The following is a 27,691-nucleotide window of genomic DNA, read 5'->3' as shown; positions in this document are numbered from 1 at the left end:
GGACTACCTTGCTGGGTAACACAGCTGGCATGGATGAAATGCAATATACTATATCTGCTATATGATTCTATGACTGGGGTCTATTGAATAATGTCATAACTGACCTCAGTCCTCAATTATGATTTATCTTGGTGTGTGGAGGCACAAAACATAATGTGTCTTTTGACATCAAATGCAACTTCCCAGCTGCCTAGACACATGGAACATCATGTGCAGAAAAATATGTAGAACAAATTCCCTGAGCCATTAAACCTTCGATAAATTTGAATCAAGTTACATATAAAATGCTACATTGTTAAATATATACTATTACTTCATTTGAAAATATTATACATTTATTTCAGAAAATGATGCAACCAGAAACAAAAAATAATCACAATAATATTCCATCAAATTGTTTTAATTGACTTGCAATGTATTAATTGACAACATTGAATGACACCAACTTTTAAAAAAGGAAACTTGAAAAACTAAATTAACTTATCTACTGTAGATGTACACAAATTGACCTTCTACTTTTAAACGTAATTTATTAGCATTCTTTTACATACGTCCTTGAAGATCTTCTGGTTACGTCTGATGTCTCCTTTGTGTTAGCCACTTTGTGACTTTCAAGTTAATTTTATTTCATGTTAACAACACTGAAAAATCAGATTTTAGCATAATGTGCCATATGTACACTGTCTAATTCTCACCCACTACCACATTATTACTTTTTGCCTTAGAATCTCTCTCTAAGAGAGACACAATAAGAATAAATGAATTAATTTTAGTTTTGTAATTCAATAATGATACTACTTATGACAAAAAATAAAGGCGGCTATAAATATGTAACTTATGAAGGCATTGCACAAAAGGAATTTTTTGCTTTGGAAATTATATAATCAAAATTGAAACTTTGTCCTCTACTATTCAATACCAATATTTAAATCCCCTTTTTGAACTTGGAAATAAACAAGAAAGGACAAATATGACAATTTGTTACATTTAGTCTAGGGGTAATATGTCACCGTGGGAAATAACTAGAGTAATAGTAGTTGGTTATAAATAAAAAGTACAATTCTACTGAAGCATTTATCAAGTACTCATAGTCAAAGTAAACTAAACTTTAGAATACAATGCAAACTACTTTCCAAGTAACTCCAAAGTCAAATTGATGATCAATCAGGATTTTCCTTCTTAAAATTCTATACCGTCTGTGTCGGTAATTTCCCTGATTTTGATGCCTGAATGACACAATACAATTGGTTCACTATCTTTTGAATTTTTGGATAAAACAGGACTAAATGCAGGAAATATTGGTTTCCGGAACTTTGTTTTAAAAGAGTGAAGATGGGTGCCTCGGTGAATATTGTAGAAAGACAAGCGCCCCTCTTCATAATCTAGAAATATTCCCAAGCGTTCACAGTTTTGGTCTGCATTGCTCAGATCAAGCAAAATGCACTCATCACCATGGAATGCATAATATTCTTTGTCAACCATTCGAATGGACCATGAATACTTGTTCTTGCCGAGAGTAGATTCTTTGCCTTTCCTGGCGATAGAGGAATATGTGACACCAATGTTCCACTCATTCTTGTTCTTTGTATTCACCTCCCAATAATGCTTGCCTGATGAGAAGTACTCATTTGCTAGAACACTGAAAGAGTTTTCAAAACGTATGGAACTTTCGTGGACATTAACGGGTGTAGTAGAGTACTGCACTGACGTCTGATCTCTTGATATAATGAGATTTCTATGTGCTGTATTTTCATTGAGGGTAATGTTCCTTATAACTGTAAAATAAAAAAAACATTATTTTATTTCACTAAAACTTAAAGCTGATTACTCACTATACAACAGGCAATATCTAAAAGTCTGAAGTAATTAGGAATGGACCTTTGTAGAAGTGATTCAAACTCATACCATCCTTGATGATTTACCCCAGTGGCCATTCCCCTCAATAAAAAGTATATGGCTTTGGATAATGTTGAGGGGGTGACCTACTGTGGGGAGCTGCAGCAACCAAGTCTCTGCACTGAATCTGATGCTGTGGCTCAGAAGGGAAGTGGGGAGAAGAGGTCTGCAATAGTGATAGGGATTCCATAGTTAGAGGAGTAGACACAAGAGTCCGTGGATGTGAACGAGACACCCAGATGGTCTGTTGCCTCCCAGGTGGAAGGATCAGGGTTGTCCTGGATTGGGTGCATGGTATTCTAAAGAGGGAGAGTAAGCAGCCAGAAGTCTTGGTATGAATTGGCACCAATGACATAGGTAGGAACAAAGAGGAGGTCATGAAGAGAGAATTTAGTGAGCTGAGTAGAAAGCTGAAAAGCAGGATCTCCAGTATAGTAAAATCTGGATTGCTGCCTGTGCCACACATCACAAAGGGTGAGATGATTTGGCAGATGAATCCGTGGCTGAGGAACTGGGACAGGACTTCAAATTTCTGGATTATTGTTATCTCTTCTGGGGAAGGTATGATCCTTTTAAAAGGGATGAGTTATACCTGAACCAGAGGGGGACCAATATCCTTTCAAACAGATTTCCTAGAGCTGTTGGGGAGGGTTTAAACTAAATTGGCAAGGGAATGGGAACCAGATCGATAGGACTGAAGATGGGGCAGTTGTTATACTAGATGCAATGTGCAGTAAGACTGTCAGGAAGAACAGGAAAATCATAGGACAAAATTACAGTCAGCGGGATGAGTTGCAGTGTAACAGGGGAACAAAATCAAAGAGAGAGACAAATACAGGACTGAAGGTGTTATATTTGAATGCACGTAGTACACAGAATAAGGTAGATGATCTTGTAGCGCAGTTAGAGATTGGTAGATATGACGTTGTGGACATTACTGAGTCGTGACAGAGAGAAGATCATAGTTGGAAGCTTAACATTCAAGGGTACACATTGTATTGAAAGGACAGGCAGGTAGGCAAAGTGGTTGGGGTGGTTTTGTTGGTAAAAAATTAAATCAAATCCTTAGAGATGACATAGGATCGTAGAATCCTTGTGGATAGAGTTAAGAAACTGAAAGGGTAAAAAGACCCTTATGGGAATTATATACAGTACAAGCCTCTGAACAGTAGCCAAGATGTGGGCTACAAATTACAATGGGAGATAGAAAACACATGTTAAAAGGGCAATTTATGATAGTTACAGGGGATTTCAATATGTACGTAAATTGGAAAAATCAGGTTAGTGCTGGATCCCAAGGGGGAGATTTGTAGACTGCCTATGAGAAAGCTTTTTGGAACAGCTTGTGGTTAAACCCACTAAGGGAAAGGCTTTTCTGGATTGGGTTTTGTGTAATGAACTGGATTTGATTAAGGAGGTTTAGGTAAAGGAATTTTTGAGCGGGAGAAGCTAAAGTCAAATGTATCAGTATTACAAGTGGAGTAAAGGGAATTACAGAGACAGTAGAGAGAATCTGGCCAAAGTTGATTGGAAATGGACACTAGCAGAGATTATGGCAGTTCAGTAATAGCTGGAGTTTCTAGGAGCAATTCAGAATGCACTGGTTAGATACATTCCAAATACGAAGTAGTATTCTAAAGGCAGGATGTAGGACAAGAAAATGGCAGATGAACTAAATAAGTATTTTGCATCCATCTTCACTGTGGAGATTTAGTAGTACTACAGTATACTAGCAGTATGTCAGAAGTTCAAGAGTGTTGGGGCAAAAGTGAGTGCAGTTGCTATTACTACTACTACTGGGAAGCTGAAACGTCTGAAGGTGGATAAGTCACCTGGACCAGATGATATACACACCAGATTCTGAAAGAGGTGGCTGGGGATAATGATCTTTCAAGAGTCACCAGATTCTGGCATAGTTCCAGAAGACTGGAAAATTATAAATGTCACTCCACTCTTCAAGAAGGCAGGGAGTCAGAAGAAAGAAAATTATAGGTCAGTTAGCCTGACCTCAGTGGTTAGGAAGATGTTGGAGTAGATTGTTAAGGATGAAGTCTCAGGGTACTTGAAGGCACATATAAAATAGATCAAAGTCACCTTGGTTTCCTTAAGGGAAAATCTTGACTGACAAATCTGTTGGAATTCTTTGAGGAAATAACAAGCAGGAGAGACAAAAGAGAATTGATGGATGTTGTGCACTTGGATTTTCAGAAGGCCTTTGACAAGATGCAACACATAAGGCTGCTTAACAAGATAAGAGCCCAAGGTATTACAGGAAAGATACTAGCATGGATAAAGGATTAGCTGATTGGCAGGAAGCAGAGTGTGTGAATAAAGGGAGTCTTTTCTGATTGGCTGGTGGTGACAAGTGGTGTTGCGCAGGGTTCTGTTTTGGAACAGCTACATTCTACATAATAAATAAATAATTTGAATGATGGAATTGATGGCTTTGTGGCCAGGTTAGCAGACAATATGAAGATAGGTGGAGAGGCAGGTAGTGTTGAGGAAGCAGGGAGACTGCAGAAGGATTTCGACAAATTAGAAGTATGAGCAAAGAAATGGCAGATGAAATACAGTGTCAGTACTGTATGGTTATGTACTTCAGTAGAAGGAACAAAAGCATATACTATTTTCTAAACAGGCAGAAAATTCAAAAATCTGAGGTGCAAAGGGAATCCTTCTGCAAGATTCCCAGCAGGTTATCTTGCAGCTTGAGTTGGTGGTGAGAAAGGCAAATGCAATGTTAGCATTCACCTCGAGAGGACTATACTATAAAAGCAATGATATAATGCTGAGGCATTGGTGAGGCTTCACTAGGAGTATTGTGAGTAGTTTTGGGCACCTTATCTAAGAAAGGATGTGCTGACATTGGAGTGGGTTCAGAGGAGATTCAAGAGAATGATTCTGGGAATGAAAGGGTTATCATATGAGAAGCGTTTGATGGCTCTTGGCCTGTACTTACTGGAATTTAGAAAAATGGGGGATCTCATTGAAAGGGCTAGATAGAATGGATGTGGAGAGGATGTTTCCTGTAGGTGGGGTGTCTAGGACCAGAGGACACAGTCTCAGAATATAGGGATGTCCATTTAGAACTGAGATGAGGGTGGTGAATCTGTAGAATTCATTACCACAGGTGGCTGCAGAGGCAAGGTCATTTGGTGTACTTAAAGTGGAAGTTGATAGGTTCTTGATTAGTTAGGGTGTGAAAGGTTAAGGGGAGAAGGCAGGAGGATAGGGTTGAGAGGGAAAATGAATCTGCGATGATGAAATGGCAGAGTAGGCTGAATGGGCCAAGTGGCCTAATTCTGCTCCTGTCTCTAATGGTGTTATGGTCTTGATCTTAGGAATTTAAGAAATAGAAGCAAAAGAATCTTTCGATTCCTAGCAGTAGTTCCACCTTCCAATAAAGAAGAAGAAAGAAATACAGCACAGGGACAGGCTCTTCAGCCCATGTCAATGCCAACCATGAAGCCAATTATAACTCATCAACCTGCTCATGGTCTTTTCTCTCCATTCCCTGCATGCTCATTTGCTTCTCTAAATGCCTCTTAAATACTTTTATCAAATCTGTTTCCACTTTCCACTATCCCCAGCACTCTGTGTAAAAAACAAACTTGCCCCACACATCTTTAAACTTTCCCTCCTCACCTTAAACCTATGTCCTTGACATATGTATTTGACATTTCCACCCTGCAAGAAAGACACTAAATTTATACCATATCATTGTCTCTTATAGTTTTATAAACTTCTGCCCTCAACCTCTGACACTCCAGAGTACTGTATAGATCTCAAGTCTGTCCAACCTCTCCAAATAGCTAATACACTGCAGTGAGCAGCTTCAAGTTCTTGTGCTCTCCTGTTGCACAACAAATTCATGCAATCACAAAGAAGGCACAACAGCAGCTCTACAATGTTAGAAGTCTGGCAAGATTCAGTATGACACCAAAAGCTCTTACAAGTTCTATAGATGCACAGCGGAGAGCATACTGACTGGTTGCATCATGGCATGGTACAGAGGCTTCAATGTACAGGATCGCAAAGGGGTGCAAAGAGTTATAGACTCAGCCGGCTCCATAATGAGCACAAATACTCCCCACCTTCAAGGATAGCTTCAAGAGACCAGGCCTCAAGAAGGCAGCACTAAGGACCTGAACCACCTTGGACATGCCCACTTCACATTACTACTATTGGAGAAGAAGTATTGGAGCATACCCCCAGATTCAAGAACTCTGAACCTGCTTCTTCCCCTCTATTATCAGATTTCTGAACTGAGTATGAATCCACAAACATTACCTCATTATTCCATTTTTGCACTGTTTATTTCTGTGATCTATTTGTAACTTTATGCCTATGCACTGTACTGCTGCCGCAAAACAACAGATTTCTCATCATAAGATAATAAAACTAATATTGATTCTGATTCACTGCTTTCTGAGGAAAAGAAAAAATGTATTTCTGTCCTTAACTTCAGACTGTAAACCTCTGGTTCTAGACAGCTCAAGCAGGAAAACATTACCGCTGAAAATATCCTGCAATCCCCATAAGTGTTTATACCCTTTCATATGATGATGTCTCATTCTTCTAAACTTAGGTGAGTATAGGTGACATATTGTCTCATCTTTGAACAATCCTCTCACTTACATTCCCACATCCGTGGAAGCAGCTTCTTCACCGACTGATACAGCTCATCAACAGAACGTTCCAGTGATTTCAATCGTCTGTTCTCTACTGGCAATTCTTTACCAAATGACAATTGTAAATCTTCAAAAGTTTCAAGTCTAAATTGAATTATAAAGAGAAATATGTTCATAAAATGTGCTGTTATGGGTTTGCACCTTAGCTAGTAATAGTTTAAATAGAGAAGAAATAAAACTGGATACACCACCCAACATTGACCCAAGTATCAAATTCTGATATGGCAAAGACTCCCATATGTCAGATCTGAATTTACCCAAGAGACGTTCTCAATCTGTATTCCTCAACTCCTGTATAATCTTGTGTAGCAATTAGCTTTCCCCAATTTAGCATTAGCTTCTGGGGTCCAGACTTACCCTTATCCATAACTATCTTAAATTTACAGAGTAATGATCACTATTCCCAAAGTACTCCCCATTGAAACTCCAATCAATTATCAAAGCTGATTTTCCAATACCCAGTGGCTGTACAATCCCTTTCCTGATTGGACTATCTAAATACTGTTTTAAGAAGTCCTTCTGGATGCTCCTAACCAATTCTATCCTGTTGGCAATTAGGGAATCAATATTGAGGAAATTAAAATAACGCGCTACAGCAACCTTGTTGTCTTTGCACCTTTCCATGATCTGTCTGCACATTTGTTCCCCTATCTCCCACTGGATGTTCGAAACATTATAGTATAACCAATTATGGTGATGACATCTTTCTCATTCCTGAGTTCTATCCATATATGGCCTTACTGAATGAGCCCTCCAGGATGACCTCTGTAAATACATTCTCCATGATTAGTAGTGCCAATCCCCACCTCTTTTACATTCCATTCCATCACATCTGAAAAATCTAAACCCTGAAAATCTTGCTCTTCTCTCAATCAAGTTTCTGTAATGGCCACAGCATCATATTTCAGGTCTAAGTTCACCTTCCTTACCTATAGTACCCCTTGCATTGAAATCAATGCACTTCAGCCCATCAGCAACATACACAAAATGCTGGAGGAACACAGTAGGCCAGACAGCATCTATGGAAAAGAGTTAACAGTCGATTGTCTGGCCTAGTGAGTTCCTTCAGCATTTTGTGTGTGTTGCTTTGGATTTCCAGCATCAGCAGATTTTTTTTGTGTTTAAAACATAGAAACATAGAAAATAGGTGCAGGAGTAGGCCATTCAGCCCTTCGAGCCTGCACCGCCATTCAGTATGATCATGGCTGATCATCCAACTCAGAACCCTGTACCTGCTTTCTCTCCATACCCCATGATCCCTTTAGCCACAAGGGCCATATCTAACTTCAGTTTGTGACTTCAGCTCGTCAAGTCACTTTGTGTCCATTAATCAAGTCCTGTCTGTTCTTCCTATTAGGCTCACTTTACCTATCCTCTATCTTCCCCACATTTCATCCATTGCCAAATACTACTTTGGTTCCTTTGTCAAATGTACCTCACTTATATCAAGTTTGTTTTTCATATCAGACACCCATTAATTTAATACAAGTTCAAAGCAGAATAAACTGGAACGTTTCTGTGATGGATGATATCTCATAATCACCAGGTTTAAACTTAGAAAGAATTCCACAAGGAACGATTCTTACCGTGTCTTCCAACTCATGAATTCCTAAAATACAAAAAAAAAAGTTTAGACTGTCAGCAGAATATACATGATAAGTAGTACATGGGGCAGTAGCGCAATGCTTTACTGCACCAGCAACCTGGGTTCAATTCTTGCCACAGTCTGTAAGGAGTTTGTACGCTCTCCCCATAACCATGTGGGTTTCTACAGGTGCTCCAGTTTCCTCACACATTCCAAAGACATACAGGTACGTAGGCTAATTGGTCACATGGATGTTAATTGGACAGCATGGGTTCGTTGGGCTGGTAGGGTCTGTTACAGTGCTGTATCTCAAAATAAATAAACCAAACTGAATGATCTGATAATGTAGATCTTAGCTGGGGGGAGGGGCAGTGCAGAGAGATTTTTATTCTAACCCATGCTGTCCTTGTTCTGGGGATTCTTGATGGAATAAGGCATAGAGGTTTTATTTTGCTATTTTTTTAGGAAAAGATTGGAATCTATAATGAAAAACATAAGAAAGAAACAAGAGTAGCTATTTGATTTATAAGCCTGCTCTGCCCACCATTGAGATTGATAAATTACCCATTAGTGTAGGTAATTGACAAATAAAAGAATCAAGAGAGAGTTGTTGAGAAGATGTGAGAGAGAATAAGTTGCAGAAATACCAGGAAAATAAGGAAACTGTGAGTGGGACTAATGGGGTTGGTCTCCTGAGCTAGCATTGGCCCAATGGGCTGAATGGCCTTCTCCATATTATTATTATAATATGTATTATCTTTTATCAATATTTTCCTGTACTATTCTACATTTGTAGTGTGGGTTAATATGGCAGGAACTTTGCTCTATTAGTGCAGTGCTATGAACTAAAATGTACTTTGTTCCTTCATATTAACCTTTCTGAAACAGCTTCATGTCTGTTTGTCAGGACGTACACATGCAACCAAGAACTGAGTTCTAATTTAAGTAATAGATATATTTACTTGTAGTGTCTGTACATTTTCAGAGTCTGTATTCCTATTCATTTCATTTACTCGTTCCATTATTGAAGTAATTGCATCCTTATATGCCTCCTTGTCCACACGCTGTACTGTAATCAGGGTTTCCATTGACAAGGCTTCAGCTTCAATCAGGTTCATTGTGGTTCTCATGTCATTTTCCAGTAGTTCCCTAATCTTGTTGTACTTTTCCTCAACGGATGCTTTAGTTCTTACGACAATACGCTGCACAAAACAAACCAGTTCAAATCATTTAATGAGAAGCATTATTTGAAGCTGAAATGGATAGAACAATGAAAGTAATGTTCGCAATATTGAGGCTTCCTGAAAATATCAGGGAAACAATGACAGGTGATGTGATGGTACCAGAACAAAATGAGGGTCAAATGGAGTTGGAGAGAGAGAGTCTAATGGAGTTAAGGAGAAAGGCTCTGATGCTGTGGGGAGAGTGGAGGGAGGTTCTGATGGAGTTTGGGAGGGAGGGTGTGATGGAGTTGGTGAGGGAGGGTCTGATGAAGTTGAGGAGGGAGACTCTGATGTGGGAGGAGGGAAAGGAGGTTCTGATGGAGTTGAAGGAGGGTCTAATGGAATTGGGGAGGGAGGGTTTCATGGAGTTGAGGAGGGAGGGTCTAATGGAGTTGGGGAGGGTGGATCTGATGGATATGGGGAGGGACGGTCTGATGGAGCTAGGGAATAAAAGTGTGATGTAGTTTGGTTGGAGTGTTTGATGGAGTTGGTGAAGGATGGGAGGTAATAAATAATAGACAATATTTTGACAAATAGTGACTGGCTAAGACCAATAGTGCCAACTAGCATAGAGATGAATCTGTTAATTGGGATTAAAACCATTGATTTTAATAACTAAATGTTAAAAGGAGGAGTTGTAATTTTGAAAGATTTTGGAAGGTTTTTCACCCATTTACCCAAAGCTCAATTTTAAAAACCGTTCTTAATCTACTGTTATGTGTTCTAGGTAATGACCAATAGTGATGTTTATGATGTCATCAAGTCTGTGCTGCAGAAGGAGCCCTAGATTTGTTCTTGCTCTAATGCTGCCACATGGTTGATGCCATTTAATGGAACTGCCTTATATTCCACTCTCCAGGTAACTGTAGCAGGAAATGGCAAATACTTATTTGTCTCCAAAGGCTGTTGTTTGTGGCTGAAAGGCCTTTGGTATAGGTTGTAAAGAATAAGGTCAGAGGCAATAACGATAGGTTGCTAACTTGTGGGAAGATGTTTATCAGTTTCTCTGTACCTCAACATCCTTTAATGTCAGAGAAATGCGATCTGTGTCCTTCTTGACTTTTTCATGAATCTTCTTCAGATCCTTCACTTTCTTTAAAATCTGTACCTTGATTGTAAAAAACACAGAGGAAAGTGAGAAAAAGATTAAGTGATACAGGGAGCAGAGAAGATCTGCCATCCACAGTTTGTAATGGTGGTGGAAGCAGAATCCATTGCTGGCTTCAATAGATAATTGGATGAATACTAAAGGGAAAATAATTTGTAGGGCCACAGGGAAGACGACTTAAAGGGTTTGGTCTACTTGGAGTGGACAGATATTTATTCTGTGTGACATTATATTATTTATTATTGTCGCATTATATGTGACAATAATAAATCAATTCCAATTCCAATTTAGTGAAGGAAGTAGAGCTCTCCAGATCACTGCTTCTTCACCAGAAAGCTCCTTAGCTGTTTTGTAAAATTGGATGGATCTGTAGATAAACAAATAAATGCTGGAGGAACTCAGTAGCACCTGTGGAGAAAGATGGACAGATGACATTTCGGATTGTGACCCTTTGTCTGGTCTATAAGGTAGAAGGGAGATAACCGGTATAAAAGAGGTGAGGAGAATGGGTGCAGCAAGAGTTGTCAGGTAATAGGTGGATCTAGGTGAGTGGGAAATGGGGATGATAAACAGATGCAGGAGGAATGGGTGAAAACAACAACAAAGGCTGGAGGGTGGATGCAACAAAGGGCTGCTGGAGTCTGTTAGGAGAGGAAGGTGGAACATGGAACCAAATGAGGTAGGGAAGGACCCAGTAGGGGAGGAGTGTGTAGGAAATGGGCAGATAGAGTGGTTGGAGGAGGGGAAAGAACCAGGATGATGGGGTCTGGATTGAGTGTCAAGAAACTCAGTAGATCAGGAGGAGGAGGAAAGGGACAGAAGGGAAGCAGTTTACTTGAAAATGATGAATTCAATGTTCATGCCATTGGATTGTACACTACCCAGGGAGAATATGGGGTGCTATTCTTCTAGTTTGTGTTTAGCCTCACCCTGGCAGTGGAGGAGACCAAGGACAGAATTGTTGGTGTGGGAATGGGGAGGTGAATTATAATCACTTGATAGTAGAATTAACAATGTATGCAAAGTTGTCCCCACTAAAATCTGAATACTTGTGCCATGTTGGAGAACTGGTTCATGGACTAGTCAAGGTGCAGACTGAACAATTATTGCTTTCATTCATTTCAGTTTGTATGTCAGAAAATCTGGGGCATCAGAAAAGTAACATACGACGTTAGGAAGTGATGAACAGATCAGACAGAGGAACAGATTGGATGACTGTTTATCTTTTTGTCAACACTACCAGATCTGCTGAGAGCTTCAGAGTTCCAGCACCTGCAGTATTTCATTCTCAAGTTAGGAACGAGTTATCCAACTAAGGTTTGGCCACAATATGGTAAAACTGGAGATACATAAATCCAGACAGGTCTTTTTAACAATTCAAATTGTCAGTGATAGATTTATTGAATTGTTCCTTGACTTGCCTCTGTGGAGCCTGAACTCAGAGCATAGAATAGTACAGTGCAGTACAGGCCTTTCAGCCAACAATATCTTCTGGCTCTTTTAACTTTCTTCCAACCACCTCAGGGTAGTGGTGCTTGACAATAACACTAAGCAACCTTGCCTTTTCATCAAATGCAAAGGAAAATTCTGCTGAAATTGGGAATTCGAAATTTGAAAATGCTGAGGACACTCAACAGGTCAGGTAGCACCTGATGAGAAACATACTTAATGTTTCAGGTCATTGACCTTTCACTAGAACTGGAAAAGTGAGGAAACGAGCATCTTCTATGCTGGAGGGCTGTAGAGAGAACAAAGAGTCATAATTTATGATAAAGTGGGAATAAAGATTGTCTGGGTGATGCAATTGATTTTGGTGTCACCTAAGAGAGGGTTCTCTGCAGAGGAGTCTCAACAGTTAGAGAGACAACTGGAACTGTGAGATGTACCTCCTCCTTCCTATTAGTGGGCCGTGACCCCAGGACTGTTATCTCCTAGACAATAGCTGACCTTATTTCCTCAGTGACCTTACCCCCCCTCACTCCAAGAAGCCTCCAACATCAAAGACTAACCCTGCACCCACTTCTATTACTTCCTCACAACTCTCTGACTCTATCCATAGGCAAGGCTGTCCTGATAAACCTGTTGTTTCAGATGCCTTTGTCCAGTAGAACTTATTTCTTTATGTCTAGTCCCTCCTATTTACATACATGACAACTCTGAAGCTGTTCACCACTAATGATTTCCTTGTCACAGTCAGTTCATCTTCACTATGGATGATACACCTTATCCAATTTTAGGGCCCCTCAGCTTCCTTCTAGTCATCCAAAGCATCTCCACTACCCACAGTCACCTAGCTAAACATTTTTATAGGTGTGTATAACAGTTGCCCAGTTGGCAGAGCTTCTGCCTCGCAGCTCCAGTGGTCCAGATTCAGCCTTCTCCTCCAGGGTATGTATTTGATGTTTCCCCTCTGACCATATGGGTTTCCTCTGGGTGCTGTGGTTTCTTCCCACAACTGGAGGATGACTGGATTAGTAGATTATATGGTCAATGTAAATTTCCCCTACTGTGTAAGTGAGCAGTAGAGTCTGAGGTGAGCTAAATGGGAACGGGAGTGAGTAAAGAACGTGAAGAGAGTAGGATCAGCGCAAAATTAATGCTAGATGGTTGGTGCCGATTTGGTGGAGCAAAGAGACTGTATCTAGGTAGTATGGCTCTTAACTCCACTCCACATCAAAGGTGATGTGTACAAATTCTGATGGGTCCAAGTCAGCTCACCTGCTCGTGACATACATGGAACATTGCATGTTTTTGTCCTTACTCTCCCTGTATTACATTGATGATTGTATTGATGCTGTTCCCTTATATAGAACTCAAAACTTTCATTACCTTTCCTGCCACTTTCTAACATGCTCCCCTTTTCACAGGGTCCATATCAGACTTTTCTTTTCCTCTCTTGACTACTCTCTCATAGGTGATAAGCCAATGACTAATATCCATTACAAACTGACAGACATCCGATTATCTTATCTATATCCCCCACCCTGCTTTGAAGAAACTTTCTCCTAGTTTTGTCACCTCTGTCACAATTGTCTGTGCATGATTCTTTTCACATCAATGTTTCTGAGATGTTTTTGCTTCTCATCTGTTGCTTCACCTAAACCATAGATGAGAAGACTCAACCAACACATCTATTTCACAATGTTAACTCTGTTTCTCTTTCTACGGTTTAGCAGCATAAGTGTGCCTTGGATTTTCTGTTTTTAAAAACTTTATTAAGCTTCAGTGCCAGTGGGGACTTGCTTTACAGGGCAAATATATGTAATCATCACCAAGTGACACAACAGTGTTGCTTTTGTTTTGTTTTACATATTAAATTGTACAGACTTTACAAATAGGGGTACAGGATTGCAAATAGGGATGCAGCTTGGCAGTCCTGGGCATTGATAGTTTCATCTTTGAGAGAGATGAAGCAATCCCAGTACGTTGCAGTATCAGTACTTGCTGCAATACTCTTTGTCAGTTGGATCACCAGTACCAGGACGTTTTTTTTGTCAGCACTGTAGTGTAGCAGTTGGCGCATTGTTTTACAACACCCATGACCCGTGTTGAATTCCCATCACTGTCTGTAAAGTGTTTGCATGTTCTCCGCATAACTGCATGGGTTTCTTCCAGGTGCTCCAGTTTTCTCCCACATTTCAAAGCCATATAGATTAGTAAGTTAATTGGTCACATGGGTGTAATTGTGGCGTAGGCTCATTGGGCTGGAAGGGCCTGTTACCATGATGTATCTCAAAATAAAAGAAATAAGTACATGTTCCCCTCCTCTCACAATTCAGTATTCTGAAGGAACTGTTCTCTCTGCCACTCCCTCATCCATTTCATCATGTACACCAGTCACACCCTTTCTCTCAACACCTCCCCTTGGAACCACAGGAGATGTAGAACACCATTTTTCAGATTGCAGACATGACTCCAAGCTTCCACTTGCCTGTCACTAGAATTCTGAATCTTCTGACCTGTAATGCCTTTGGCTTCCTACACTGTTTCAACAACGTATGAGGAACATTACCTCATCTGCATTGTAGCACTTAAAATTTAATACTGAATTCAACAACTTCAAATAACCAGTCTTTCCAGTTCTATTTGTGTCAGAATTGGCTTGTTCTCATGTAAGGTCATCAATCTTTCTCTTGGCAGGGTATTCCCAACTCTCTCTAATTTCAGTTTACCAGAATATGCTCTGTCATACCACTTATTCATCATTATCTTTTTCGCTCTCTCTAATTGTTCTCAGTGCTCCAAGCACATCCCTTGGATATATGACATGTAAGGTAATTGTGTCATTTGGGCAACCCTAGTTTCCTCCCTGCTTCTCCCCACTCCTCACATCTCTACAATTACAAGCATGTATGTTTTCTCACTTCCCTACTTCTTATGTATGGTTATTCACCTGCATTATTTACCTTGTTTCCCTCTCCACAGTTGTCCAACCAAGAGTGTGTCTTGGATTTCCTGTTTTTAAAGAGTCATAGAGAAGCACAGCTCAGAAACAGGCCTGTTGGCCCATCTACTCCATGCCGAAATCATTTAAACTGCCTACTCCCAATGACCTGCACTGGGACCAGAGCCCTCCATGTCCCTACTATCCTTGTACCTATCCAAACTACTCAAATGTTGAAATCAAGCTTGCATGGACCACTTGCACTGGCAGCTTATTCCACACTCCCACCACCCTCTGAGTGAAGCAGTTTCCCCTTATGTTCTTCTTAAACTTAACTTTTACCCTTAACCCATGACCTCTGGTTATAGTCCCAACCAACTTCAGTGGAAAAAGCCTTCTTGCATTTACCCTGTCTATACCCCTCAATTTTGTATAGCTCTATCAAATCTCTTCTCAATCTTCTACGGAATACAGCCCTAACCTATTCAACCTTTCCTGATTTCAAACCTGATGAAAGGTCTCAGCCCAAAATGTCGACTGTACTCTTTTCCATAGATGCTGCCTGGCCTGCTGAGTTCCTCATGTCAGACCAATTGTGTTGTGTGCGTTGCCAATCTTTCCTTTTAACTCAGGTCCTTCAGCCCCGGCAACATTTTCCCTTGTAAATTTTCTCCCCACTCTTTCAATCTGGTTTACATCTTTCCTGTAGGTAGGTGACCAAAACTGCATACAATACACCAGTTTAGGCCTCACCAACATTTTATACAACTTTAAAACAACACCCCATCTTCTGTAATCAATACATTGATTTATAAAGGCCAATGTGCCAAAAGCTTTCTTTACAACCCTATCTATCTCTGACACCACTTTCAATGAATTATGTCCCAGATCCCTTTGTTCTACCACATACCTCAGTGCCCTACTGTGTAAAACCTACCCTGGTTGGTCCTACTGAAGTACAAAACCTTGCACTTGTCTGCATTAAATTTTACCTGCATTTTTCCAGCTGATGCAGATTCCTCTGCAAGCCATGATAGCCTTCCAAGCAGGACCTTGTCAACTGCTTTACTAAATTCCATGTTGACAACAATCGCTGCCTTGCCTTGATCCACTTTCCTTGAAAAACTCTATAAGATTGGTTAGACATGACCTACCATGCACAAAGCCATGTTGACTATCAGTCCATGTCTTTCCCACAACTGATGTCAGACTCACCAGCCTATAAATTCCTGGTTTCTGTTTAGAGCCTTTTTCAAACAGTAGAACAACATTGACTATCCTCCAGTCTTCCGGTACCTCTCCTGTTGCTAAGGTAGTTTTAAATATCTCTGTTAGGTCCCCAACAATTTCTGCATTTGCCTCCCGGAAGGTCCGAGGGAAAACCTTGTCAGGCCTTGAGGGTTTATGCACTCTGATTTGCCTCAGGGTACCAAACACCTCCTCCTCATCTGTATAGGGTTCATGAAATTGATGCTACTTTGCCTCATTTATATAGACTATCTGTTTCCTGAGTAAATACAGATGCAAAAAATGCATTTAAGATCTCTCCCATCTGTTTTGACTCCACACATAGATTACCATTCTGGTCTTCCAGAGGACCGATTTTGTTCTTAGCAATCCTTTGCTCTTAACATACCTGTAGAATTCATTAGGATTCTCCTTCACCTTGTCTGTTAGAGCAACTTCATGCCTTCTTTTAGCCTTCCTGATTTCTTTCTTAAGTGTAGTCTTGCAGTTCTTGTACTCCATAAGCACCTCATTTGTTCCTACTTGCCTATACCTGCTATGCATCTCCTTTTCACTCTTAACCGGGGCCTCAATAGGTCTTTTTAAAAACCAAGGTTCCCTACTCCTGTTATCTTTATCTTTTATTCTGACAGGCACATACAAACTTTGTACTCTCAAAATTTCATTTTTGAAGGCAGCCCACTTTCCAAGATCACCTTTGCCAGTAAATAGCATGTCCCAATCCACACTTGCCAAATCATTTCTGATAACCATCAAAATAGGTCTTTCTACAATTTAGAATCTCAACTCACAGACCAGACCTACTTTGAATCTAATAGCACTGTGGTCTCTGGATGCAAAGTGTTTCTCTACACAAACTTCTGCCACCTGCCCTGTCTCATTTCCTAATAAAGGGTCCAGTATTGCACACTCTCTCATTGGGACTTCTATATACCGATGAAGAAAACTTTTCTGAACACATTTGACAAACTCTATCCCATCTAGACTTATTATCTGGGATTCCCAGACAATATGTGGAAAGTCAAAATCACCTACTATAGCAAACATTTATTTTGCTTTAGTACTGGAAAAAAATGTAATGTGAAATTTGAATAAAACTTTTAAGACTAGAGCACTAAGTGGTGAAAGAACACAAACACAAGAGACTGTAGATGCTGGAATCTGAAGCCAAAGAAAAACAGATCCCAGCTCTTGTATTCTGTGCCATGGCTATGAAGGGATGTATCTCAAATGTCTTATTCACTCCTTTTTCACCTGTGCTGCTGCTTTCAAGGACTAATGGACTGTACTCCCTGTGTTCATCAACACACCCTGTCATTAACTGTGAATGGCCTAAACTTGTTTGCCCTTCAAAAATCATCTGTCACTTAACAGGATTAAAGCCCATCAATTCTATTTCCCTGAAATCTATTCTCTTTCATGTACCCATTAATGTCATCCTGATTTCCTGCCAATCACCCACACTATGGGTAATTTATTGTAGTCAATTAATCATCTATCAAGTACACCTTTGTTGATGCAGAAGAAAAACCTAGGGCACCCAGTGGAAATCCATGATCTCACAGAGATTTTGGCATAGAGAGGGTCAACAGTCAGAATATCTACCAAAGTTAGAAATATCAAATACTAGAGGACATACCTATATTTTTAAGGTGAAAGGGAGAAAGTTCAAAGGAGATGTGTGGAGCAAGTTTCTTTATATAAAGAGTAGTGGGTACCGAATATTGGAAGGCCTAATTGAAGTGTACATGGAGAGGATGTATCCATTAATAGGAAGCTCTAGGACCAGAGTGCTCAGCCCCAGAATAGGACGTCTCTTTAGAAGGGAGATCAGGAGGAATTTCTTTAGCCACAAGTTGGTGAATCTGTGGAATGCCACAGAAGGCTTTGAAGGCAAAGTCATTAGGTATATTTAAAGCAGAAGTTGATAGGTTCTTGATTAGTTAAGGCATCAAAGGTTACGGAGAGAAGGCAGGAGAATGGGGTTGAGAGGGAAAAAATCAGTCACTGTCGAATGGCGGAGCAGACTCAAAAGGCTGAATGGCCTCATTCTGCTCCTATGTTTAATGGATGCCAAGAATGGGTTGCAGGGGTGGTGTGGTGGTGGAATCAGATACGATATTGGTGGTTAACAAACTGTTAAGACACATGAATATACAGGGAATGGAGAGATATGAATCACATACCTCCAGAAGGAGTTTAGTTTAATTTGGCATTGTGTGCAGTATATACATTGTGGACCAAAAGGCCTGCTCCTTTGTTGTAATATTCTGTGCTGGAGGGACTCAGTGGGTAAGGTGGCATCTGTGGAATTGAACAGTTGGTTTCTGGAGTTTAAGAACATAGTGTAGTAACAGGAGTAGGCCATTCAGCCTCTTATATCTGCTATGTCATTCAACATGAGCATGTGAGACTGAATCCTAATGCAAATAGAGACTTATTCGCTGAGCCTCAGAGACATAAAAGAAAATAACATATAGTTTTCCAGGAATGCTTTGCAAGAAACATAAAAAATACACATGAGCAGGATCCTGTGCCATGCATTAAGATCGTGACTGACCTTTTACCTCAGTGCTATTTCCTACTCATTAGTGCAACTCCATATGTTAATACCATGAAATCCAAAAAATGTATTAATGTCTTGAAAATAACCAGCCTCCACAGTCCTCTTGGATAAATATCTCCAAATATTTGCCACACTCTGGGTGGAGAAATTTCCTCTCATCTTTGCTTGAATGGTCAATTCTTTATCTTGAGGCTGTGACCTGGTTCCAGTCACCTAGCTAAGGAAAACATGCAAACATGTTTGAAAGAGTCGGTTTCCTATAATAAATGTTTTCTCCACTCTCAGTTGTATTGTCATTCTTTAACTACTCTGTTACCACTTCCTTAATATAGATTCAGCAATTTTCCTGCTGCTGATGTCCAGCCACCTGGTCAGTAGTTAGAGTAGACTTTAACTAATTGTTCTCCTTGGGCTAGGTCACCTTTCTTTTTTGCAGGCTGCTCATTTGTACTGATCAAACAACTGAAGCTTATCAGTTCCCCCCCCCCCCCGCCCCCCAGCACTAGAGCCAGCAGTTCGCCCGTGATACAGCAGGAAGGATTGTGTTCCTTTCTTTCTCCCCCAGTTGGTAATAAAATCACTTCATAGTGAACAATAGCTGCTCAAAAGATGTGTTGGTGATTTCTTTCCAATTGTTGTTTGGGGAGACTGCTACCACTTTAAGTTGAAGAGAATAATAGGGTTAAGACAGTCCTGCTTACTGGAAATAAATCCTGATCAATTTTTCTTGATCTAGCTTCCTGGTTGAGGATGGAGTTGGCATGGTTTTTAGGTTTATACATGAGAACAAGCTTGATGCTTTAGTAGAAGATAACAAGATCTAGATCAATTGGGAAAGTGAGCCAAGATGGAATATAACTCAGGCAAGTGTGAAGTGTTAAACCAGGGTAGGACCTGCACAGTAAGTTGCAGGGCCATGGAAAGTGTCGTTGAACAGATGTACAAATGTTCCTGCAAAGTGGCAACACAGCTAGACAGGGTGGTGAAGAATGTTTTTAGCATGCTTGCCTTCTGCCATTGTGGATACTACACTTGGAACATTATGTACAGCTCTGGCCATCTTTGTATAGGTTGGATTTAAGTTAGAAAGGCTGCAGGAAAGATTCAGAAGGATATTGCTGGGATAGAGGACTTGAGTTATGAGGAGTGATTGATTAGGTTGGGATTTTTTTTTACCCAGGAGCGAAGGTATATAAAATGATAAAGGGGGACAAGGGGATAAAGTGGACAGCCACAGCATTTTCCCCATGGTGAAGGAATCTTAAACTAGAGGGCAAAAGTTCAGGTTGAAAGAGGAAAGAGATAATGAGAACCTACAGGGTAACTTTCCCATGCAGAGAGTGATAGGTATATGAGGAAGTGGCAGAGGCAGATGTATGGATAAGTTCAAAATTAAAAGTACATATATGCCACCATGCACTACCTTGAGATTCATTTTCTTATGGCCATTCACAATAAATACCAAGAAACACAATAGAATCAATGAAAAACTACACAAACCAAACAATCAATGTGCAAAAAAGACAAATTGTGCAAATACAAGAGAAACTAAATAATAATGATAGATAAATAAGTAATATTGAGAAGAGGAGTTGTAGAATCCTTGAAAGTGAGTCCATACTTTGTGGAATCAGTTCAGTATTGGGAGAGTGAAGTTATCTGCTCTTGTTCAGGAACCTGATGGTTGAGGATTAATAATATTCTTGAACCTGGTCATGTGGGACCCAAGGCTCCTGAACCTCCTTCCTGTTGGCAGCAATGATTAGAGGGCATGACTTAGAAAATGTGAGTCTTTGATGATGGATGCTGCTTTTCTACACTCATTGTAGATGTACTCACTGGTGGTGAGGGCTTTACCTGTGATGGACTGGGCTGTATCCACTACCTTTTGTAGGCTTTTCCATCCAAGGGCATTTAGTGTTACCGTATCAGGCTGTGATGCAACCAGTCAGTATTCTCTTCACTGTGTAGAAGTTAGTCAGTTTTAGATAACATGCTGAATCTTTGCAAACTTCTAAGAAAGTAGAGGTGCTGCTATGTCTTCTTTGTAATGGCACTTACGAGCTGGTACCAGGAGAGATCCTTTGAAATGATAACACCAAAGAATTTTAAGTTGAAGAAAGTTTTAGAGAGATATGGGCAAATGAGAGTAGCTCAGGTTGGCAGCTTGGTAGGCATGGATAACTTGGGCAGAAGGGGCTATTTTGCACTGTTTTGTACTGTTACAACTGGAACCTGCAGGGCCAAGTGAGGGCAAATTCCTGAAGAAGATCACAGCATAATCTCAGTAGCACCAGGCTATTGTGGGCTTCTGTACATTGTCAGAGGGGAACACTGACAAGCTACATTTGTCAGAATGATAGGTACAAATGAGCAGCCTCCACATGCATCTGTTATTGTCCAGGGACTGCTCTAACAGCTCCATTTGCATCTCAATAGGAGCAGCCTCCAAAAGCTGAGAAGGCTCTAAGAAAGAAAGGTAACTAAGAACTAAGCCCAGGGATAGCAATTAGTTAAAGTCTATGACTAGGTACCTTGACATCAGCCACAGGAATAATGATACACTGTTTATGAATCTGCTGGTGGACCAATAACAGCAAATAATTGGTGATTCAATTCCACTGAATTCACCACCAAGAATGACAGCCTTGATTCACTCTGACTCTGGATCTCTCTCCACAGAAGCTACTTAACCTGCTGAGTGTTTCCAGCATTTTCTGTTTTTACTTTCAGATTTCAAGCATCTGCAGGTTTTTGATCAATATAACCAAAAAATCCAACAGGAAATTCAGAAGAAGCTTCTTTGTCCGAAGAATTTGGGTTGGACACTCAAGAAGGTATTAATGTTGGTATGGACTGTGGGTTGAATGGTCTGTTTCTTTGTAGTACCTCCCTTGTACCAATGACAAATGAACTGATGGAAAACAATGGGGTTCATAAGAGGCGAGTGACCCTGCTTCTACAGCTAGGAGCTGCGTACCCAACAACACAGGGAAAAGAGAATCATCTCTAAGGATTGCAGCAGTTGAGAAGATGGCTCACCACTGTTCACAAGGACAGTTAGGGATAAGCAATATTGCTGGCCTTGCTAGCAATTCCTACATGCTTAAAATAGTGAGTATAGTTGCATCACTATTGAGCAGGCCTAGAATATCCATGGATCCCATCATGGAATTAAATAAATTGGAAATATAAAAGCTACGAGCTTTTATATAAATATAATTTTAATATAAAATAATATAAAATTTATAATCTCTGGTGGCTAGAAGCTACCATATTGTATCCCATTTATATAATAAATGGAAATTATGTATAATGAGATGAACTTTTGCCCTCACAGTCTACCTCATTATCTTGCACTTTATCGTTGATTTGCACTGCACCTTTTGGGTAGTTTTTATATTTATTCTGCATTGTTAATGTTTTACCTTATTCTAGTTCAATATATTATGTAATGAGCTGTATATATCTGTATGAGCAGTTTGAAAGACAAACTTTTCACTATACCTTGGTACATTTGGCAATAATAAACCAAACCCAATACCAATAGTTAGAAACAATAACCTGGTTTTACATACTCATGCTGCAGTCCCTGAAATGTGACTATACTCCCGGTGCTGTTAGGGAGGGAGTGCCAGGGGTTTTGACCCAGTGACAGTGAAGAAACAGTAAATTTAATTTTTCCAACTCAGAATAGTGTGAGGCTTGGAGGGCAACTTCCAGGAGGTAGTGTTCCCCTGCACCTGCTGCCCCTTTCCTTTCAGGTGGTAGAGGCAGATGCTGTCTAGGAGTCTTGGTGAGTTGTTACAGAACATTCTGTATGATACACACTGCTGCTACTGTAAAACAGGTGGTGGAGTGAATGGATAGATGTGGACTGGGTGGCTGTCAAATGCACTGCCCTGACCTGTATGTAGTCAAAGCGGCACTCATCCGGGCAAGTGGAAGGTGTTCCATCACACTCCTTATTTGAGCCTTGTAGATGGTGGACAAGCTTGGGATGTTGGGAGGTAAATTACTCACCACATGAGTCCTGGTCTGTAACCTGCTCTTGTAGCCACACTGTGTATATGGTTACTCTAGTTCAGTTTCTGATCAGGATATTGATAATGGGGCATTCAGTGATGGTAATGCCATTGAATGTCAGGGGCTGATAGACGGATTTCATCTTGTTGGATATTGTCATTATCCGCCATCTGTATGAAACAAACATTATTTGCCACCCATTAGCCCAGGCCTGAGTATCATACAGGTTATGGTATCTCTCAATCTGGGGACCACCGGAGGAGGCCGAGATGGATCATGCATTTGGCACTTAAAACCAGCAATGGAACTGGCCCTTTGTCCTATAGCACCTGTACCGACCGTGATTCCATCTGCCTCTACCCCCCATCATTCCCTGCCTGTCTAAATTACTCCTTAATCATCACTGTTAAATCCGTACCACCACAATCCCTGTCAGTGCATTCCTGGCACTCACTACTCTCTGTGTTTAAAAAAAAGCATTCCCCTCTCACCATAAAGCTACGCCTGCTAGCAATTGCCATTTCCACTGTGGGGAAAAGACTATCTACCCTATCCTCACCTCTCATGGTTTTATATATTTCTACCAAGTCACCCCTCAGCCTACGATGCTCCAGAGAAAACCAACCAAACTTATCCAATTTCCTTTTATAGATGATCTTTCTAATCCAGCCAACATCCTGGTGAACCTCATCTGCACCTTCATCAGTCTCCACATTCTTCCTGTAATGCAGTGACAAGAATATATACAACACTCCAAATAATGGCCTGACCAAAGTTTTTATAAAGCTTCCCAACTTTCACACTCAGTGCTTCAGCCGATTAACACACTGTTTGCCTTCTTTCTATTTGTCAGCTATGGATTTGCACCTCAAGACCCCTCTGTACATCAGTGCTCCCAATGGTTCTGCCATTTACTGTATAGTTTCCCATTATATTTGACCTCCCATCAGTTGTCAACTCCACAAGAAACTCAGTCAAGTTCATAAGACATGACCTGCCTCATACGTAGCCATGCTGATTATTCCTAATAAGCCCATATTTTTACCAAATGCAAGTAAATCTTGTCCTTGAGAATTGTCTCCAGTAGCTTGCCTACTACTAATGTAAGGCTCACTGGTGGATTGTTGAATTATCCCTATTGCTTTCTTGAACAGAAGAACATCATTGGCTACTCTCCACAAAATGCTGGAGAAATTCAGTAGGCCAGGCAGCATCTATGGAAAAGAGTAATCAGTCGATGTTTAGGGCTGAGACTCTTCATCTGGATTGGAGAGAAGGAAGAAGTACAAGGTGGTAGGTACAGGTGAATCCAGGTGAATTAAAGAGTTGGGAAACTGATAGGTGAAAAAGATAAAGGGCTGGAGAAGGGAGAATCTGATAGAAGAGGATAGAAGACCATGAAAGAAAGGAAAGGGGGAGGAGAACCAGAGGGAGATGGTGGGCAGGTAAGGAGTACCCTCCTGGAACTTATCCTTGCAAGCAGAACAAATGGCATACTTGCCCCTACACCTCGTCCCTCACTATCATTCAAGGCCCCAAACAGTCTTTCCACGTGAGGAGACACTTCACCTGTGAGTCTGTTGGGGTCACCTTTTGTATCCGAAGATCCCAGTGTGGCCTCCTCTGTATTGGTAAGGCACAACGTAGATTGGGAGACCTCTTTGCCAAGCACCTACGCTCCATCCACCAGAAAAAGTGGGATCTCCCAGTGGCCAGCCACTTCAATTCTACTTTCTATTCCCACTCTGACAAGTCTGTCCATGGCCTCCTCTACTGCCACAATGAGGCTACACTCAGGTTGGAGGAGCAACACCTTGTATTCTGTTTGGGTGGCCTCCAACCTGATGGCATGAACATCGATATCTCGAACTCCTGGTAATTGCCCCACCCCCTTCACCATTCCCATTTCCCCCTCTCACCTTATTTCCGTACCTGCCCATCACCTCCCTCTGGTGATGTCCTGACGAAAAGTCTCAGCCCGAAACGTCGACAGCGCTTCTCCCTATAGATGCTGCCTGGCCTGCTGTGTTCCACCAGCATTTTGTGTGTGTTGTTGTTTGAATTTCCAGCATCTGCAGATTTCCTCATGTTACCTCCCTCTGGTGCTCCCCCACTTCCGTTTCTCCCAAGGTCCTCCACCCTCTATCAGATTTCCCCTTCTCCAGCCCTTTATTTCTTTCACCTATCAGCTTCCCAGCTCTTTACTTCACTCCCCCCTCCCAGTTTCGCCTATCACCTACCACCTTGCACTTCTTCCTCCCCTACCCGCACCTTCTTGCCCTAACTTCCTGAATTCTTTTCCAGTCCTGATGAAGGGTCTCAGCCCAAAATGTCAACTGTTTACTCTTTTCCATAGGTACTGCCAGGCCTGCTGAGTTCCTCCAGCACTTCAGATTCAGATTATTGTCATTTAGAAACTTTGTAGGTTTTGCTTGGATTTCCAGCATCTGCAGATTTTTTCAGCTTTGTCTACTCTCCAGTTCTCTGGAAACTCACCCATGGTAACGATTTCTGTAGGAAGCCCAACAATTTCTTCTTGCCTTTCTCAAAAATCTAGCATATTCTAGCATAGAATATTAGCATAGCCTACACTGATCTCACTATGCTATTCTCCATCTGAAGATTCTTGAAAAAGTTTCAGCTTTTGGTCCATTGACAATGAAGCCCAGGGTGATTGAAGTCAGAAACATATAAACACAAGAAATATGTAGATACTGAAAATCTTGAGAAACACACACAAAATGTTGGAGGATCTCGGGAAGTCTGGTAGCATCTATGGAGGGGAATAAACAGCCTTGGGGTCTTAGCCTGAAACAACAACTGTTCATTTCCCTCTATAGTGCTGCCTGTTTGTCCACAATTTTGTGTATGGAGACTGGTTCTGCTACGCATACTTAGGTGCATCACATGCGCCTGCACACACACACACACACAAAATTTGGTTCAGCTGGTAGAATACAATTTCAGAAGCAGAGCTCAAAATGTATTTGTCAATGTATTGTGGGTTAGAGATTACTAGCCATTGATGACATTAAGATAGAGCTGGAGGCTATCTGTGGCGGGCCCATTCTTATTCTTACATTTGTAACTGCCTCAGAGATAGTGCCTTATCAGCCACCTAGTTCATGAAGTAAATTACTGTAGGACAAAAATGCCAGCCTTGTTCAGTGACATAACATATTCCAAAAGCAAGTGTGTCCCACTTTTACTCATCAACAACCCTGCTTATACAAGCAGAACATAACTGCAAGAATATTTAGTAACACCAAAGGATATTTCCTATCATAACCACTTTTTTTTCCCCTTAAACTTTTCACCATTCAATCACTTCACTCTGCATCAAGTTTGCCCCTTGTACCTCTCTGTGGTAAAACCATCAGCATGAAGAATTATATGAGAAAGCTCACATACTTACTTTTTGATCCTTGCAAGCCTCCTCAAAGGGCGAGAAGCTGTGTGTCTTATGCTTGCTCCCCACCAGACATCGAGGGCACACACACTCCACACAATCATTGCAGAAGAGGATCAGATTTTCACTGTGTATCACACACTGCACATCCAAACTCCCATTGCTGCTGGCAATACTCCCCTGATTACTTGGTAGAGTCATGTCAAATGGTAGGGGAAGGTTTTAAAATCTTCCAGAACTTCAAATTGCAAATTTCTACAGGAGGGTAAGTACAGCATAAAGAACAATCCTGACTGATAGTATCAAGGAAGCAGTGGGTTGAGTTATATATTAAGTTGCCACAGGGGAGGGCTGTGCAGTATGACCTCAGTTATTACACATGTTGCAGCAATTTTTTAGATTGACATTTAAAGTAAAATAAGGCCCAATTAAAAATAAATAGAAAACTATGAACATAATTACCTCATTTAAAAAAAAACATAGGTCTTGAAAACTATGCTTTGTTTTTCTTCATGAGTGGTTCCTTTGCTTCAAAGAATCAGAGGCCTGTTTAAATTTACTACAGTAATTTATAACACCCAAGGGCAGCTCTGCTGATCAGGACAGAATGGGTGGTGCACAAAGCTCCAAGGATTTGTGTTTCATCCCCATCTAGGCTGCTGTCTCTGCAGAGTTTGCATTTCTCTCTATTACTACATGAGTTTTCTCTGATGCTCTAGTTTGCTCCTACATTTGAAAAATGTAGATTGGGTAGTTGTAAGTTACCCCCTTTTTGTAGGTGGCAAAGAAAATCTATTAGAGCTCCATATCTAAGAAAGAAATTGCTGGCATTGGAGAGAGTCCAGAGGTGGTTTATGGGAATGAAAGGGTTAACATTTGAGGAGCATTTAATAGCTCTGGGCCTGCACTCACTGGAGTTCTGAAGAATGATAGGGGAATCCTACTGAAACCCATCGAATATTGAAAGACCTAGTTACAGGATTACCAAAGAGGTGGCGCTGGTGGCCTTAAAGCACATTGAAGTGGATAAATCTCCAGGTGTGACCAAGTGCATGACGATGCTACTTACGTAATTCTAATTCCCATTCTGACGTGTCAGTACATAACCTCCTCTACTGTCAAGGTTGAAGAGCAACACCTCATATTCTGTCTGGGTTCCCTCCCTATTGATGGCATGAACATCAATTTCTCTAACTTCCATTAATTTCTGCCCCCCTTCCCTTGTCTCTTACCATTCCCCATTATGACTTCCCTCTTACCCCTTCACCCCTTTTTGCTTAGGGCAAACTCTCCTATCAGATTACTTCTTCGGCCCTTTAGTTTTGCCACCTCTTACCTCCTAGCTTCTCACTTCATTCCCCCCCCCCCCCCACCTGGCAGGTTGTACTCCTTCCCCTCCTCCCACTTTCTTATTTTGGCTTCTTCCACCCCCCCCCCCCCCCCCCACTTCTGTTCCAGTCCTGATGAAGGGTTGTGGACCAAAATGTCAACCGCTTATTACCCTCCGTAGATGATCACCGGCATTTTGTGTGTGTTCTTTAAGATCGCCAGCATC

General features: G+C 40.9%; 1 protein-coding gene across 1 annotated transcript; it reads right to left on the bottom strand.

Moving 5' to 3' along the window:
- Positions 1–338: 338 nt before the first annotated feature.
- LOC140731465 (zinc-binding protein A33-like) lies at positions 339–26,418 on the bottom strand. The gene is made up of 6 exons (XM_073052978.1): positions 26,143–26,418; positions 10,408–10,503; positions 9,135–9,374; positions 8,174–8,196; positions 6,535–6,671; positions 339–1,775 (listed from the first exon to the last, which is right to left on the bottom strand). The coding sequence occupies exons 1-6, from the start codon at positions 26,335–26,337 to the stop codon at positions 1,180–1,182; spliced, it is 1,287 nt and encodes a 428-aa protein (XP_072909079.1). The 5' UTR covers positions 26,338–26,418; the 3' UTR covers positions 339–1,179.
- Between the last annotated feature and the right edge of the window lie 1,273 nt (positions 26,419–27,691).

This window comes from Hemitrygon akajei, chromosome 1 (assembly GCF_048418815.1).
Source record: "Hemitrygon akajei chromosome 1, sHemAka1.3, whole genome shotgun sequence".
NCBI classification, from domain to species: Eukaryota; Metazoa; Chordata; class Chondrichthyes; order Myliobatiformes; family Dasyatidae; genus Hemitrygon; species Hemitrygon akajei.
The sequence above is the reverse complement of the archived record's forward strand: the minus strand, read 5'-3'. Positions and strand labels throughout refer to the sequence as shown.

What these genes read in the sequence shown, in the direction of transcription:
- LOC140731465 (XM_073052978.1), bottom strand. Translation starts at nt 26,337, where the DNA reads ATGACTCTACCAAGTAATCAGGGGAGTATTGCCAGCAGCAATGGGAGT. An exon ending in AGGCTTGCAAGGATCAAAAA is followed by an intron (nt 10,504 to 26,142) that starts GTAAGTATGTGA and finishes TTTACAATCAAG; the next exon opens with GTACAGATTTTAAAGAAAGT. An exon ending in TGACATTAAAGGATGTTGAG is followed by an intron (nt 9,375 to 10,407) that starts GTACAGAGAAAC and finishes TGTTTTGTGCAG; the next exon opens with CGTATTGTCGTAAGAACTAA.